At 39.8% G+C, this 17655-nt stretch overlaps 1 protein-coding gene across 1 annotated transcript in view; it reads left to right on the top strand.

Moving 5' to 3' along the window:
* Positions 1-17655, top strand: part of DPP4 (dipeptidyl peptidase 4) — an 85741-nt gene that overhangs the window by 61190 nt on the left and 6896 nt on the right. Inside the window, exons 20-23 of the mRNA XM_055397366.2 lie at positions 4025-4219; positions 6547-6601; positions 7215-7314; positions 10298-10362. Coding sequence (XP_055253341.2) covers positions 4025-4219; positions 6547-6601; positions 7215-7314; positions 10298-10362 — 415 coding nt within the window. The remainder of the gene's footprint in view (positions 1-4024; positions 4220-6546; positions 6602-7214; positions 7315-10297; positions 10363-17655) is intronic.

Here is a 17655-nt window from a genome sequence, read left to right as displayed (position 1 = left end):
CCATCAAAAGACAGGAACTGTTTTAGTTAATTCATATATATATATATGTATATAACTGTATCATTTTGCTATACACTGAAACAAACACAACACTGTAAATAAAATATAGTACAATATAAAATAAAAATAAGTAACAGATCTTTGGGTCTTTATCTCTACCAAATTTAACATCATTGAAAGGACCAGGGTATTTCACAAGTTAAAAAATAATGTTTACTTGCTTAAGAATGCCTTCTTTTTCTAAAACTTAGAATGATACAATATCTAGTGTAAAATTAAAGTTTTTTTTTTTTTTGAACAGAGGAAAATTTATGCGTCAAACCTGGACTGGTCACTTATGATAATATACATGCTACAATTCCATTCTCTCCAATCATTCCACCTTCACCCTCTCCCACAGAGTCCCAAAGACTGTTCTAAATGCCTATGTCTCTTTTGCAGTCTCTTATACAGGGTTCAGGTTACCATTTTTCTAAATTCCATATATATGCGTTAATATACGGTATTGATGTTCTTCTTTCTGGCTTACTTCACTCTGTATAATTGGCTCCAATTTCATCCACCTCATTAAAACTGATTCAAATGCATTCTTTTTGATGGCTGAGAAATACTCCATTGTGTATATGTACCAAAGCTTTCTTATCCATTCATCTGCAGATGGACATCTAGGTTGCTTCCATGTCCTGGCTATTATAAACAGTGCTGCAATGAACATTGGAGTACATGTGTCTCTTTCAATTCTGGTTTCCTCGGTGTGTATGCCCAGGAGTGCGATCGCTGGATCATATGGCAATTCTATTTCCAGTTTTCTGAGGAATCTCCACACTGTTCTCCATAGTGGCTGTACTAGTTTGCATTCCCACCAACAGTGTAAGAGGGTTCCCTTCTCTCCACACCCTCTCCAGCACTTATTGCATGTAGACTTTTGGATAGCAGCCATTCTGACTGGTGTGAAATGGTATCTCATTGTGGTTTTGATTTGCATTTCTCTGATGATGAGGGATGTTGAGCATTTTTTCATGTGTTTATTAGCCATCTTTATGTCTTCTTTGGAGAAATGTCTGTTTAGTTCTTTGGCCCATTTTTTGATTGGGTCACTTAGTTTTCTGGAATTAAGCTGCAGGAGCTGCTTGTATAATTTGGAGATTAATCCTTTATCAGTTGCTTCATTTGCTATTATTGTCTCCCATTCTGAAGGTTGTCTTCTCACCTTGCTTAGAGTTTCCTTTGCTGTGCAGAAGCTTTTGATTTTAATTAGGTCCCATTTGTTTATTTTTGCTTTTATTTCCAATATTCTGGGAGGTGGGTCTTGGAGGATCCTGCTGTGATTTATGTCGGAGAGTGTTTTGCCTACGTTCTCCTCTAGGAGTTTTATAGTTTCTGGTCTTACATTTAGATCTTTAATCCATTTGGAGTTTATTTTGGTGTATGGTGTTAGGAAGTGTTCTAGTTTCATTCTTTTACAAGTGGCTGACCAGTTTTCCCAGCACCACTTGTTAAAGAGACTGTCTTTTCTCCATTTTATATTCTTGCCTCCTTTGTCGAAGATAAGGTGTCCATAGGAGCGTGGGTTTATCTCTGGGCTTTCTATTTTGTTCCATTGATCTATATTTCTGTCTTTATGCCAGTACCATACTGTCTTGATGACTGTGGCTTTGTAATAGAGCCTGAAGTCCGGCAGGTTAATTCCCCCAGTTCCATTCTTCTTCCTCAAGATTGCTTTGGCTATTCGAGGTGTTTTGTATTTCCATACAAATTGTGAGATTATTTGTTCTAGTTCTGTGAAAAATATTGTTGGTAGCTTGATAGGGATTGCATTGAATGTATAAATTACTTTGGGTAGTATACTCATTTTTACAATATTTATTCTTCCAATCCACGAACACGGTATATTTCTCCATCTATTCATGTCCTCTTTGATTACTTTCACTAGTGTTTTATAGTTTTCTATGTACAAGTCTTTTGTTTCCTTAGGTAGATATATTCCTAAGTATTTAATTGTTTTCATTGCAACAGTGAATGGAATAGTTTCCTTAATTTCTCTTTCTATTTTCTCATTATTAGTGTATAGGAATGCAAGGGATTTCTGTGTGTTGATTTTATATCCTGCAACTTTGCTGTAATCGTTGATTAGCTCTAGTAGTTTTCTGGTAGAGTCTTTAGGGTTTTCTGTGTAGAGGATCATGTCATCAGCGAACAGTGAAAGCTTTACTTCTTCTTTTCCAATTTGTATTCCTTTTATGTCTTTTTCTGCTCTGATTGCTGTGGCCAAAACTTCCAGAACTATGTTGAATAGTAGTGGTGAGAGTGGGCACCCTTGTCTTGTTCCTGACTTTAGGGGAAGTGCTTTCAGTTTTTCACCATTGAGGATAATGTTTGCTGTGGGTTTGTCATATATAGCTTTTATTATGTTGAGGTATGTCCCTTCAATTCCCACTTTCTGGAGAGTTTTTATCAAAAATGGATGTTGAATTTTGTCGAAGGCTTTCTCTGCATCTATTGAGATAATCATATGATTTTTATTTTTCAGTTTGTTAATGTGGTGTATTACGTTGATTGATTTGCGTATATTGAAGAATCCTTGCATTCCTGGGATAAAGCCCACTTGGTCATGATGTATGATCTTCTTAATGTGTTGTTGGATTCTGATTGCTAGAATTTTGTTAAGGATTTTTGCATCTATGTTTGCACAATGAAAAAAACCATGAAAGTGTTAGTCAATCAGTTGTGTCCAACTCTTTGCAACCCCATGGACTGTAGCCTATCAGGTTCCTCTGTCCATGGAATTCTCCAGACAAGAATACTGGAGTGGGTAGACATTCCCTTCTCCAGGGGATCTTCCCAACCCAGGAATGGAACCCTGGTTTCCTGCGTTGCAGGCACATTCTTACCTATCTGTGTCAAAATTAAAGTCATACAATATTTGGCTTAAAAATGAAGTTCTTTTGACTGCCATCCCCAAGGAAAGGGAGGAAGATGTTAACAAAGATGTCCAAGCAGGTCTTGTCCAATCCTGTTGGCAGGGAGAGTGAACAGATCAGCAGGAGAGATGGGCTGGGATGGGAAGAGTTACCGGAGAAGATCTGGGTCCAGGAGTCTTGTAGATCATGCAAAGAAGATCTGTTTACAAAATCTGATGACCTGGAGGGAGTGTCTTGATTAACAAATGGAAATGAGAGGGCTTGATGAAGACTGTATACACAGCTATGTATGGATAAGTTACAGCCTGTGAAGAATGCAGCTATGAGAGAATTAAACTTGTTAATAAGTAGTGTGCCAACAATAACCCATTTTCCAATAGTCTATTTCTTTCTCCTTTGAAGTTTGTTTTTTCTTTGTTTGTTTTTTGTTTTGGCTGCACCATATGGCATGCAGTATCTTAGTTCTCTGATCAGGGATCGAACTCATGCCTCCTGCACTGGGAGTGCAGTCTTAACCACTGGATCACCAGTGAAGTCCCTTCTTTGAGGTGTCCATTCATACTTTGGCCCATTTCACAGTGCCTTGTGGAGCCTTAGTGAACAGCACTGTGCTGGCTATTGAAGCAAATGCAGTGCATGTCCTACAGCAGTCAAAGTCCTTAAGAAAGTTCTAATCAAGGAAACTTGTAGTCTAAGAGTGTTTGTAAGCTCAATCAGAAAGATATATTTGAAGCTGCATTTATTGTCATCTTCATTATTTTTTATAACACAATTCCCCTCTTCTAATTATTAGAGTATTTACTTCTTTGATTTCCAAGATATATGCAACTTAGTAAACATTGGCCTGTGAAGTCTGTGTTTGATAGCAATCTTCAAAGAAAAACTGATGGGCATCTTCAGAGGAAACACACAGCCATTATAGTCATGTTGCCATGACTATCAAGTTTGACAGGACCCACTGAGAACACCCTGGCGGCTGGCACAATTTCAGGCTCATGAACAGGAAAAATGTACACTTCTTGTCCATGCGGAATTAGAAATGCAAGCCTTCTTCATTTGACTCAGGAAACCCACAAAGGCTAACAATTTGGGATTTTTCACAGATATGCAGGCCCCTGTAGTCAAAAAGCAGATGCTGTCTTCAGACTCAACTGGGCTACTTACCTTGCAAGCACAGAAAACATTATAGTAGCTAGCTTTGATGGCAGAGGAAGTGGTTACCAAGGAGATAAGATCATGCACGCAATCAACAGAAGATTGGGAACATTTGAAGTTGAAGATCAAATTGAAGCAACCAGGTGAGTGACTTGGAGGTGAATTCAGAGGCTATTTAATTCCCCGCCCCCCATTTATATTTTAAAATTGTGAAGTATAAAGAATTTCAGGTGTCCTGGGAAGAATCATTCATCCTTGGGCTGGATTTTTAGTGAAAATATTATGTTTAGACTTAGAAAGGGAATTGATATGTGTGCTACCGTCTTCTAGCAATAGGGACTCAGAATTCATCAAACACATGGACAAAACAGGGATAAATGAGCCTCTGAGTAAACATCTAACTAAACAAGCAAGCCACCCCCATAGTCAAGGATAAATAGAGGTGATTGGTGTACATTTATGTCAGAGTAGGATGACAGCCATGAAGTCTTAGGAGTGGTTCCTACATTCTGTTGAGTGAGAGTTCCTCCCCCAATTTGGGAAAGTTGTGGAATATGACCGTTGTCACTCACTTATAAGGGATTCTTTAAAGATGAATCACATCAGTTGTGAGACTATAAATAGGTGTGGTCTGACTTAAGAAAGATTTTCATCTTAATTGGTGGTTATCCTGGAGTGCACGTGTAACATGAAGTGTTTTACCTGCCTTATCCCTGAAGCTACACAGCAACCCTGAGAGATGTGTTCAGACCTTACACTTCAGGTAAAGAAATAGAGGCTCTTAGGTTAGATAATTTGCCAAGACTGGTCAGGTCTTGAATCTGGGTTTCCCTTCAACTTACTTTCAGTTGCATTCAACGGGTAAATGGGGAATGTAGTCTTTGAGATTCCATAACCAACCGCAGAGATGTCTGGAAAGCATAATAAATTAATGATTTTAAACAGTGTTGTAAAATCAGAAACTAGGAAATGGAAAAAAAAATTGTGAATGATTAAATGGATGGAAGAAAATGCCTTTAAAAAAAGGAGAAAACCAACAAGGAGAAAATATGACAATTTATGAAGTAATCCTAAATCTGTTAAATCAAAGTTAATAATTAGCTATTTTCCTTGAAAGTAAAAAATAAATAAAAGATTTATATAAGAGCATAAGTTGTTTTCAAGGGTGAGGCTTTGATATTTTACAAATTCATTTTTATTTATCCAGATTGGTCCTCTGTGAGAAAGGGCATGGCTTCCAGGGTCTCTCAAGTCTAAAATGATAGAATTGTGTTATCCACAATATGCAACTCTGTTTAAAAAGTAATGAGTAGTTGCTTTTCAGCAACTCAAAGGAACTATGTACAACAACACAGATGAATCTCACAGATTGTTGAGTGAAATAAGCCAGGAACAAAAGTATATATCTTATATCCACAATCAAATTTATATTGGTACAAATTCAGGTGAAATTTTTCTGGGATTCAGTGAAAGAATTTTTTTTTTTTCAAAGAGAAAAATGACCCAGAGGTTTCTGGGTGATAGTATTGCCCCATTTTTTGGTTCAAGGTGTGCTCACTCTATAAAGGCTTACAAGCTTGTACACTTGTGATTTGGTACACGTTTCTGTATGTATGTATTCTAAGTTTAAAAAGTTTACATGGAGAAGATGAGTTGGAAACTACTTACATTGAATTTTTTCTAATATTTCTTAACTCCGGGCAGTCTAAGACATATACCGTCAATTGAAAACAAAGGTTCTTAAGGTCACATATAGGTCAGTGTGAGGGTCCCTCACCTCCTTCGATACTACCAAGTTAAGAGCCCCATTTGCTAGATTTTTTAAAAGTAAACCAGTTGCCTTTTGATGTAAGGCTAAGACTAAGAAATAGATGAAAATAATATTTTTCTCCTTTCTTTACCTGGATTCCAACCATACAATTTAGTGACGAAAAGACATCTTAATCCTTCAAGGAAGAATTGCCTCATATTTCATAGTGTTGAGTTAACTAATCAACACCCATCATAAGAAGGGATGTGTTTAGAGGATTGTGTTTAAGTTCTCAGGTAGGGGGCCCAGAGATATTTCTAAGCCCTGCACAGATGTTCTCCACGCTCCCATGTTTCTCTATTGCAGGGGCAGCCTCTCTCAAACTGAAAAACATCTGGAGAGGTTTAAATTCAATTATGTAAAAAAAGTGCATCTGGGCTGCAAATTTTTATATACAGCTGTGAAAAAAACAGCCAGGATTTGTTTTCTGTGAATCATACACACACACACACACACACACAGACATAATTTTTATGGACTCCAAAACAAGTAAACCTTGTTCATCTGGCTCTTACGTTAAAAATGATAGACATTGATCTCAGGTGTTTATTTGATTGCTGGCGGCAATTAATTTTAATTTCTAAGAGAATGAAATAGAACAAGTGGCAGGGTCTATACACAGTGTGATACTAATTCGTGGACTTCTTCCATGCATTTTAGACAGTTTTCAAAAATGGGATTTGTGGACGACAAACGGATTGCAATTTGGGGCTGGGTGAGTACTTTGGTTGATGTGTTCCTTAGTGAATATAATCCAAAACAGGATAATTTACTTTTGTTTGTACATATTTGGAGGTGTAAATCACAACCATCATGTCCATCTAAGAAGGTCCAAATGTCTTAGATTTCTGGGCAATGAGTCCCCCCCAGGGTTACACTTCTGTTTATTCCAATGGGGAAAGGAGGTGAGCAAGTAAGAAGAAGAGGCAAGAAAGAGGGATAAAGAGAAGGAAAGATAGAGGGGGAGAGGGAAGGAGAGACACTTTTTCTCAGGAGTCCAAAAAAGTAAAAATTTAGAGTTTGTTACCTTTTTGTTGTTTTTTTCCTTTAACCTTTTTCTGTTTTTGTTGTTTTGTTTTTAATTAGTACTACTCAGCAAAATGTCAATACTTTCCCTCTTAACACCTACCAAGAAAAGGGACCAGGGCTCTGAACGGGTTGTCTTTAGATACTGCCCAATTAAGGCCAATTTAAGCCTCCTCTATCATGCTTTCTATCTTGAAAGAGGCACAGTATATAAAGATGTGAGAAATGTGGAAACTGCGACTTGCTTACCATATGTCCTTAATTCCTTTACCTCCATAAAAATAACTGTTTCCATTTCTTAGTCATACGGAGGGTACGTAACCTCAATGGTGCTGGGAGCAGGAAGTGGTGTGTTCAAGTGTGGAATAGCCGTGGCGCCTGTATCCAAGTGGGAGTACTATGGTAGGTGATGGCCCTCAGGTCCAGAGATTCTGAGTGCGAACCTTCACATCTCAATGCCAAAACCATTCATTTTTTAGTTTCCCTGTTTCTTCAGTGAAGAAGTTGATTCATCTTAGATGTACTTTATGGATACCTGTAATAAAACAGTCTCACTTCTTCTGCTTTTGGGAAAGGCTGGGTGATATTAAATGCCACCTACATATTTAGTTAGCAACCAATTCTGTTTCCTAAATGTCTTATCAAGAAATTATGTTTTCCACATTTTAAAACATTCCCAGTGCTACAGTTCTTCAGATACCCTTCTTTACATTTATTCTACTTTGACTTTGGGGCTTCACATATTACAAGAATAAGAGAAGTATTTCTCTCTCTTCAGGTTAAGGTTGACTATAAAGTAGGGCTTTGGGTGGAAAGAAGAGACTTTGGCAGGAGAAATCCTGGGGGCTTTGTTTCCACTAAGTAGGTGAAAGCCACTCTAGAATATTCTTTTCACCACTGAGAAAGTATTGTTCTATCATACACATGTAAGGCTATGATTCCCAAGGGGAAGGGGTGAGCAGTGGAACTCTAGTAGTGGGGAAGAGCCAGAGGTGGTGAAAAGATGAATTATTTTCCTGTATTTCTTCTGACCCCATCTCAAGTCATTTATGCAGTATAATGATAGAATCATTGATTATGAATATGCTTATTAAATATTTTATGCCCTTAATGTATGGTAGTATATGGTAATACCACAGCTGTGGAAAACTCTAAAGTCAAGAGAAGCCAATGTGTAAAAGATACATCATTGTCTTTCTATTGAAAAAAATTGGAGAACATGGTTAGAATTGATCCTCACACAATAGATTTGTTTTCATATAGTACTTTCCTGCTTGATAATAATTGTTCCATATGATGGCTTATTTCTGGAGACCTCTGGTGGTCAGTAAGATAATAGAAACAATTTTCATGAATTTGGAAATATATAATGGTAAGAAGAGTTCATTAAATGTATATGGACCAATCTAACAAGAACTTTCTAGAATTCTTACATGTGTGAAAACTTGAACAATATTACTCAAAAATCAAATGGAAGGAGTGCATAAATGGTATTGCAAGACATACTTCTAAAAGTTTACACCGACATCAGTTCAGTTCAGTTCAGTTCAGTCGCTCAGTCGTGTCCGACTCTCCGACCCCATGAATTACAGCACGCCAGGCCTCCCTGTCCATCACCAACTCCCGGAGTACACTCAAACTCATGTCCACAGAGTCGGTGATGCCATCCAGCCATCTCATTCTCTGTCGTCCCCTTCTCCTCCCGCCCCCAACCTTTCCCAGCATCAGAGTCTTTTCCAGTGAGTCAACTCGTCGCATGAGGTGGCCAAAGTATTGCAGTTTCAGCTTTAGCATCAGTCCCTCCAATGAACATCCAGGATTGATCTCCTTTAGAATGGACTGGCATAGTGAAAGTGAAAGATGCCTAGTCGTGTCCGACTCTTTGTGACCTCATAGACTAGACAGTCTATGGAATTCTCCAGGCCAGAATACTGGAGTGGGTAGCCTTTTCCTTCTCCAGGGGATCTTCCCAACCCAGGGATTGAACCCAGGTCTCCTGCATTGCACGTAGATTCTTTACCAACTAAGCTATCAGGGAAGCCCCACATTAACCCCCGACATTAAGTATCTTTTAAATAGTATTTTAAAAATTTTAGAGCTTCTTAAATAAGAAAACCTAGTTAGCCTAATAAGAAAGGGCTATTATGTTCTAGGACAAGAATTGTGCCTGTTTGGGGGAAAAATTACTTTGCCCTTAAAAGCTATTCCTACCCCCCACCCCATTAAATGTACATCCCAAGTTATTTATATTTAAAGTTAAAAGATGAACATTTTGGGAAAGTCTTATATTTTAAAGTGTACTTTAAAATATTGTATTTCCTATATTAGTATCCTCTAGATATGTACAATTGCACATAGTCTGTATTCACTTTAATCAAAATGATAAAATAATAAAAACTCATTTTGGAGGAAAATATCTTGATTTCGATAGAAAGGGCCTAAGCAATATATATGGAACAGCTAATACTAGTTATCAATGCCAGTCATTCAAAAAGGGTTAGAATGTTGCTTAATCTTATTGTTTTGACGATCTATTCTTCTAAATGATTAATTAAATTGGTATTGAAATACTGGTACAATTACAGTGATATTCACCCCATTAATCTATATAGCACAATGGAAACATACTTACTTACTGTAGCCTGGCCATTTTTCAAAAAGTTATTTCACATTTTTAAAGTTATATTGGAATTCAGCAACAATACATTTTCTCACTGATATTTTAAGAAATATACATATATGTATACATATAGCTGTATGTATATATATGTCTCCACAAAATGAGAGAAAACAGATGTTTAACTTGCCTTATGATGCAGTAGCTGAGCCAGTATGGTGTTGTACTTCAAATAATGATAACTGAATTTATTCCTTTCAGTCTGTCCCTCCCCCACCTAAAAAAATATGTTTTAAGTGAGCAACTAGTAATTGAAAATTAGGAGGAGTTTCCAGTAGGAAAGAGAATATCCTAAAGTAGGGTATATATACATATGTTAGGACCAAGAAAGTTCAAGACAATTTAGACATTAAATGACTTGCTAATCAAGATCTTTAAGGGAATCAGATCTTTAATGTAGTGTCCTTGTCACTGAGCATTTCACATTTGACTTTTCTGCAGGTGGGTTATTGATTGGGTTTTAGATCACCCTGTTTTGATCTCCCTCTGCCCTTCAGAGAAGGGCTAATGGGAATTGGTTACAGGGCTGAGTATGAAAAGACAGGAGTCTGGATGGATCAACAAGCCAATCAGAAATGATCTGAGGGAGATACTTCTGATGGTATAACACTGTAGACCTTTGTGCAAGTTAAGACATAAAGTAACACAGTAAAAGGGGGAAAAGCTTTTACTGTATGAATTAAGTTTTTTTCCTTTTCTCCATCACAGACTCCGTGTACACAGAACGTTACATGGGTCTTCCAACTCCAGAAGACAACCTTGACTCTTACAGGGTAAGCGATGGTGAACTCGATCCATTTTATAACCTATTTATAAGTGGTATAAGAACATTTTTAAGTGCATCTCTTCTAGAAAATATATATATTTTATTTCCAACAAAATTCTTGTTAAAAAAATAACACAGGTGGTTTAGAGTTACTCCAGTAGCTTCCCCTACTATATTCTGCATAATTACAGCCTTTATCGTATGCTATATAGGTCACAATATGCATTCATTTGGAAATACAAAGCAACACCAGATAATTACTTTAATTATAAAAAAATTTCCGTTTAGAAAACATGTCAAATTCAACATATTCCTTTAGAGCCCAGAAGACACTCTAAGTCTTTAACCACATATTAAAATTTCTTATGGTATTATCATAATTAAGATGTATGTACAAGCCTATAATTTTCTTATTCTTAGCCAAATGTGTACATTTTTTTTTCACACAAGATTTGAGTAAAGCAGGTGTCCTATAGGTGCAGGAGGGTAATACTCTGAAAAGCTCTTGAACCCAAATTACTGAATAGCATCCATCAGGCTGGTTGCCTGCTTGGAAGAGCCAGTGGGCAGGTCACTGCGCAAATGGGCTACAGCATCTGAAACGGGGCCCGGGTGCAGCCATCGGTGACGGCCTCCATGCTAGTGTGGAGCCACTGCAGGGCCAGGGCACTCTCTTTGGTAGCACATTTGCTTCAGCTGGAATATCAGCCTAAGTACCAGGGACCTTCAGGGCACTGCACCATTCCCCAGAACTTCCAGATTTTGTCATGTAAGTTGGAAACCCCTAAATGTACAGATGGCTGGGTCAGTCATCTGATATTTACATTCTTCAGAGGATATTCAAAACTCTTCCCAGGACAGTGAATTAAAAAAAAAGAAAAACAATAACCCGTATAATTTAATAGCACAATTTCTTCTCATTTGACACAGCTCTCAGTGCTTGGGCTTTGTATTCATACATTGGTCTAAGCCATATTTGTACATTTTTGTAAGATGTCATCATTATTAGGGGTTCTGAAGCCATTTGATCAAAGCACAATAAAATGCAAATACAATTTCCAGGTTTGCTAGACATGTTCAGTTTAGTTTTACATCTTCCTTTCAGCTTTATTTAGCAAGGCTTGTGTGGGGTGTGGCAGAGAGGGGTATTGAGGACATTTGTGCCTGAGTGTGTGTTTTCATCTCTCTTTACCAATCAAAATAGAAAAGTAACAACTGAATAAAATAGATAGCTAATGAGAACCTACTGTATAGCACAGGGAACTCTACTTAATGCTCTGTTGTGACCTAAATGGGAAGGAAATCCAGAAAAAGAGGATATATGTAAACGAATAGCTGATTCACTTTGCTGTACAGCAGAAAATAACACAACATAATAAAGTAACTATACTGCAATAATTTTTTTTTAAAAAAGAGAAAAGTAACAGCTTATGAAATGGGATGTATGAATCATCATCTACTACAAAGCAGTCCCATAATCAGGTTGTCCATATGTCTTCTGATTGTCCCACGTGATACTTTGGACTCAGTTTTTCCCTTTCTTTCTCCTCCACATCCAATCAGTTGCTTTAGACATCCTTGCCCTGCTTCATGATCACATTGCTGATGCCACATGACTACCACCTTTCATAACCATAACCCCACTGCTCATTCCTTAGCTGGTGTCCCTACACTCCAGGCTGTATCTCACACAGAGGTAGGAGCTTCACCTGCACTCACAGCACTTCCATGGACTTTTCCCACGGACTCAACTAAGTCCAGGTCTTATTCTTTAACCAGGTGTTCAATACCTTTCTTACACCGGCCCTGGAATGTTATTTTTCCCCTTCCACCTCCATCTAATTAGGTGGAGAAGGAAATGGCAACCCAGTCCAGTATTCTTGCCTGAAGAATTTCATGGACAGAGGAGCCGGGCTGGCTATAGTCCATGGGATCACAGGGAGTTGGACTTGACTGCAGGACTGTCACTCACTCCATCTTAAGACACTTGTACTGCTCTCCTGGTGGACTAGCATACTCTCTTTTGACTCACATGACGTTTTCGTTGTATATCTCTCAATCCTCAATTTATTGTTCTTGGATTCACAGTTATTTTGTACTCCTTTCCCCCCCGTTTTATTATCAGTCATTCAAAGCTTTCCTCAATATTGTGTTCTTTGGATCACCCAGTATAAAATAGAAACCTTAAAATCTTTTTTGATTTAATTTTAAAACTTCTTGAGTGGAAGCATTGTTATAAAAACTATACAGCTCCATCATCTCTCTCATTTTACAGCTCTAATTTTCTTGTCAGTGACCTTAACCAGGATACTTACACTTGAAAGCATCCTTCTTATGGTGCGCCATATTTGGGCCATGGCTAAAAGTCTTTCTCAAATAATCCCAAAGTAGTAAAAAAAAAAAAAATCCCACAAAACATCAGAGGTGTACTGCCCAGGACCCTCGTCCTGACTCTAGATCCTGGTGGATGATGAGTCAAAGTTAATTTTAAAAATCCCATCTTGAAAGTCTTTGAACCTCGAAGGACAGGGTGAAGTCCAGACCTTGATATCCAAGGAAGTCCATGGCACCTACCCTACTGCACTCCAAAAACATCAGCCAACAGGGCGTTTCCTCTTCCATCAGTCCTCGCCCTAGAGGATCAATAGTTTTAATCTGCCATGTCAGCCTCTATCTTTCTCCAGATTTTCCGACAGGCTCCTGATTCCCACACCCATCCCCCTCTTCTCCAACTCTGCCCCCTGCCCCGAGGTGGCCATTTTCCTCTCTCCTCTTAGGTGTTCGCTGCGTGAGGTAGTCATGTAAATAGAAGTCACTTCCTACTGCCGATGGCAACACACGCACACTGGGAGCACAAAGTCACTGTCTCACTTTGCTGCACAGATGGCTCCCGAGGACTGTTTAATCCTTCCACGCCAGGAGTCGGGTTTTCTTGGCACAAAATTCTCTGCTGGCAATGGACACATTAAAACTGCCAGTACCCGGGAGCTAAAGGTTCCCAATGTCTTACTCAGAGGAATTATTTGGGTGGGCGATAGTGAAGGTGGGTAGGAGAAAGTGAGGTGAATGTATTCTTTGTATTGTTTCTGCCCTGGAAGTTGCCTCCTCAGAAAGTGGAGAACTGAATCTGAGTACCTATATTTGGTGCACAGCAGGCTTTAGAATAAAGCTGCCCTCCTTTGTTTTTTAAATGAGTCTGTGCTTTTGTCTCTGGCAGGAATGCATTCAAAGACTCTATTTTCCACTAAGGCCCCAGCTGCCCCCCTGGACCCCCACCTTCTTTGACTTTTCTTTCCCAGGTTGTTTTTATTTCCTCCCTTTCTCTCTCCTCCTCTCCTTCCCTCCTCCTACCCTCTTGGAAAAAACAAAGGAGACAATTCCTTACAGGCTTTCCCTGTTCTCTGTCTTCCCGTGGGTCAGGAGAAATATTTTGAAAATGAGTCCTGTATAGGATAGCCTATCGACTTTCTTCAGTACATCCAGGATAGGAATGACCAAAGTGTGTAACAAACAAGGTCTTGATCTTTGTACACCTTTTCAACTATAGAATCATTTATCTGTAACCAGAATTATAGCCTTTGGAAGAGAATATAATTTTTGATGAAACTCAGATGAGGAGAGGATTCATTATTAGGTCGTTAATGACCCAGACTTGGAAGAATGTAGAGAAGCACACCAAGAGAAGGCCATTTTGTGAAATAAAGGTCGTACTCACTATTTAGGAAAGGAAATCGAAGGAACCGTTTGTAGATGTAAATGGAACAAGTGGGGATGTCATGTACAGTTGTTCAGCTTGTGCACTGCTAGAAGCCAGTCAGCTCCATTGACTGAGGCATGCCCCTCTGGGGCTGCATCCAACCAGAAGGAGTGCCTTTTTTTATTCTTACAAAGCCACCATATAAATTATGGGACCCTGGGACTAAGGCTTGGACCCAATGCAGTGACATAAGCAGTGATCCATAAGACCTTTTTTGTAGATAATCACCCACCTACTGCCAAGTGGCAAGATAGAAGCACTTTTAAAGAATACCGGGGACTTAAAGAGGAAGAAGACATTCATGCCCCCTAAACTCCAAGGAGCTGGTCCCATAGGCTCTGAGCAGGCAGGCAAAGTAGAGGGATGACAGTGAAGCTAATAGGCAGTGAAGCTCTGTGGAAACATTTTTTTTCTGCTGAAAGTCTCAGAGTCTCAGTCCATAGCCAACAGAAATGGCAATAGATTTGAGCAAAAGAATCAGATAGACAGTAAGACAACCCTCACCCCCAATGTGTGCTCGACTCTGTAACCCATGGACTATAACCCACCAGGCTCCTCTGTCCTTGGGATTTCCCAGGCAAGAATACTGGAGTGGATTGCCATTTCATACTCCAGGGGATCTTCTCAACCCAGGGACAGAACCCTCGTCTCTTGTGTCTCCTACATTGGTGGGTGGATTCTTTACCACTGCGCCACATGGAAAGCCATCACCCCCAGTAGCAATAAACAAATAGCAACCATGGCCCCACCTTGAGGAGTGGGTTCCTAACAGTGATGAATAGTTTCTCCATGGCCAATCACAGTTTCTACATGGCCAAGCAAATCTGTAAAAAATCATTAACATGGTAGAGTTTCATTCACCTATTTGAGGTGCTTGGTGTTTTAGTTGTTCAGAAGTTGGTGACCTTGTTGGTGGGACAAAGTATGGAGATAAAATTTTTGAAGAGAAATAAAGTAGTAATAAAGCATGAACTTGAGCATGACAGAGTGCCCAATATATATGGAAAAGATTAGTGATTTCCAGATTGTGACTGTGAAGCCCCAGCATGCCTTCCGAGCTTGTAGTGGGGAAGGGAAGTGGCTGAGAAACTGAGATTTCACCTTCTCCCCACTCCTCTCAACCAAGGGGGACTCAGTTTCATTTATTTCATTCATTTTTTATTCACTCATTAGGTGCTTCTATGACCAGATGGGCTTCCCTGGTGGTTCAAATGGCAAAGAATCTGCCTACAATGCAGGATGCCCAGGTTCAATCCCTGGGTCTGGAAGATCCCCTATAGAAGGGAATGATTACCAACTCCAGTTTTCTTGCCTGGTGAATTCCACGGGCAAGGAGCCTGGTGGGCTACAGCCCGTGGGGTTACAGAGTCAGACACAACTGAGTCACTAGCACTTCACTGTTCTAAGCTCTTTACATGGATTATTAGGTTCAGTTCTCCCTCAAATTCTCTGAGATAAGTGCTCTAATTATCTCCATTTTATTGACCCAGAAACTGAGGTGCAGTAATGTTATATAAGATGTAGCTACTGAGGGTTAGGAAAAGGAGAGGGCACTTATCTGGAGCCAGTCAAGGAGGATTCCGGGAGACACAGAGGAAGAGCATAGGTGCTTTCCATAGGCTGCCCGAGGCGGGAGGCAGGGGAACGTAGTAGAGGAGTGGTAGGCAGAGCTGTTTTCCGGGGATTTGTGAAGCAGATCGGATGAACCGAGGGATAACACAGAGCAGGGCTGTGGGAAGAGCAGGCCAAATGGTGGCTAATAAGGCAGGATGGGAGGCTGGGGAGGGAACGGATTCACAGAGAGCAGCATCAGATCAAGGGCAAGAGAAATGAGGCCCAAGTCCTGAGCCTCGTTGCCAAGAGAAGAGGGCAGCCTGGAACACACAGAAGGGACTGATTTAACTTGTAGAGGAGATTTATTTTGCATTTTGCTCAGAATTTGATAGGCTTTTGGCAAGTGTACGAAACAGTCATAGATTTGGCAGTCTTCTGCTAGCAGATTTGAAATGTTCAATCCTTAAGAACTGCTGCATCGTTAGGTTATGCAAAACAGGGTGCAATTTTGTAAATATGCCATCTTGTACTGATTTGACATTTGTTCTATTATCCCAGAATATGCCAAAGGGAGAGAGACCTTCAGATTTAAGCCAAACCTTAACTTGTTTGTTGAGTGCTGATAAAATGTTGACTGCTGTGTGATCTTTAAAGAAGCCAGTGTTGCTGGGTGAGGCCTGAGGTAGGGCCCCCTGTCGGCGGATGGGGACTGTTTCCATGGTACAGTTGTTTGATTGATGTGAACTAGTAAAACATCTGATGTGCTGGGCTGAATTAAATTTTTCTTAAAAAATTTTTGTGGCCTCTGTTGTGGCATGAATGGTGCTTTCTTAAATAGCTTCATTTAATATTATATATGAGGCTTTGACGGCAAGTGGGAGAATGTGCAGGGCAAGTCAGTACACTGAGGGTGCTATCTCACTGAAGTAATGGGTTGTCCATTAGACCAGAGGCTGCTCTTTCTACCAGATAACAATGAGTTATTTGGCTGTGAAGTAAAGGGACGTTAGAATATGATGTTAAGAGGTGAGGATTTTTGAGTTTGACCTGTGCTCAAATTCTGTGTCCACCATCTATTCGCTTGGAGAGGTTATTAAATCCCTGTGAACCGCTGTTTCCTCATCTGGATGATGGGGACAATCAGACCTGTCTCACGAGGTTATTGAAAGGATTAAAGGAGACACCTGACTCTGCCATGAAGTAAGCTTTCAAAAACATGGCAACTGCCACCATTATCCTCAGGAAGCAAATTGTCCTTCTGGTTCCTGGATGGCACAAGGGGTAGCTTAAAAATTGTTAGACCTTCTGTTTCTCACAGTACTTCCCCACTCTTATCAGTTCTCTCTTTTATTTCAAAAATACAAAGATTTATTTGTTGGAAGGTAACTGAAGAACCAGCATGATCCAACGAGCAGCTACAGATGGTTCTTCTTGGGGCTTGAAGGAAAAGCTCCTCGCAGAGATGCTGAGGATCGGCACTGCCACTGGTCCAGTCCTTCCCACTTCGCTTTGCCAGGCTGTTGCTGGCAGCGGGGCTCTCCGGAAGTTTCTAGCCTCGGGAGAGTGCCAACTGCACCACCATTGCATCCCTGCCCATTTATCACTCTAAGCTTCCTTTTTAGGAGCTGGTGACAGACTATTCAGCTTCTAACTTAGTCATCCATTTCCTTTTTTATTTCTGTTTCCATCGATAGGCAAATGGGGATTATCCTATTTTGGTGGGTTGAATTAGCACAATTAAATTATTTCTGGTCATTAATTCTCCCTTAAATTAGCACCTGCATTTCTTTCACTGGCTTTGGCTGCTGCCCTTCACTGGTTAAAGTGTGCCATACAACGGGCTGTCAGGAGTCTTTCTCTTTGGAGAAGCCAGGATGCTCAGTCTGGTAGGGAAGGATCGGTGGTTCTGGAAGCAGGGGGACACAGCTGCATCTTTCCAGGGGGGAAAATGTTCTCAGCAGCCTGAGAGCCTTGAAATGGGTGTGTGCC

Source organism: Moschus berezovskii, chromosome 2 (assembly GCF_049115385.1).
Source record: "Moschus berezovskii isolate FMDL1 chromosome 2, NW_MosBer_1.0, whole genome shotgun sequence".
Classification (NCBI taxonomy): domain Eukaryota; kingdom Metazoa; phylum Chordata; class Mammalia; order Artiodactyla; family Moschidae; genus Moschus; species Moschus berezovskii.
This window is presented reverse-complemented; position numbering and strand designations above follow the sequence as displayed.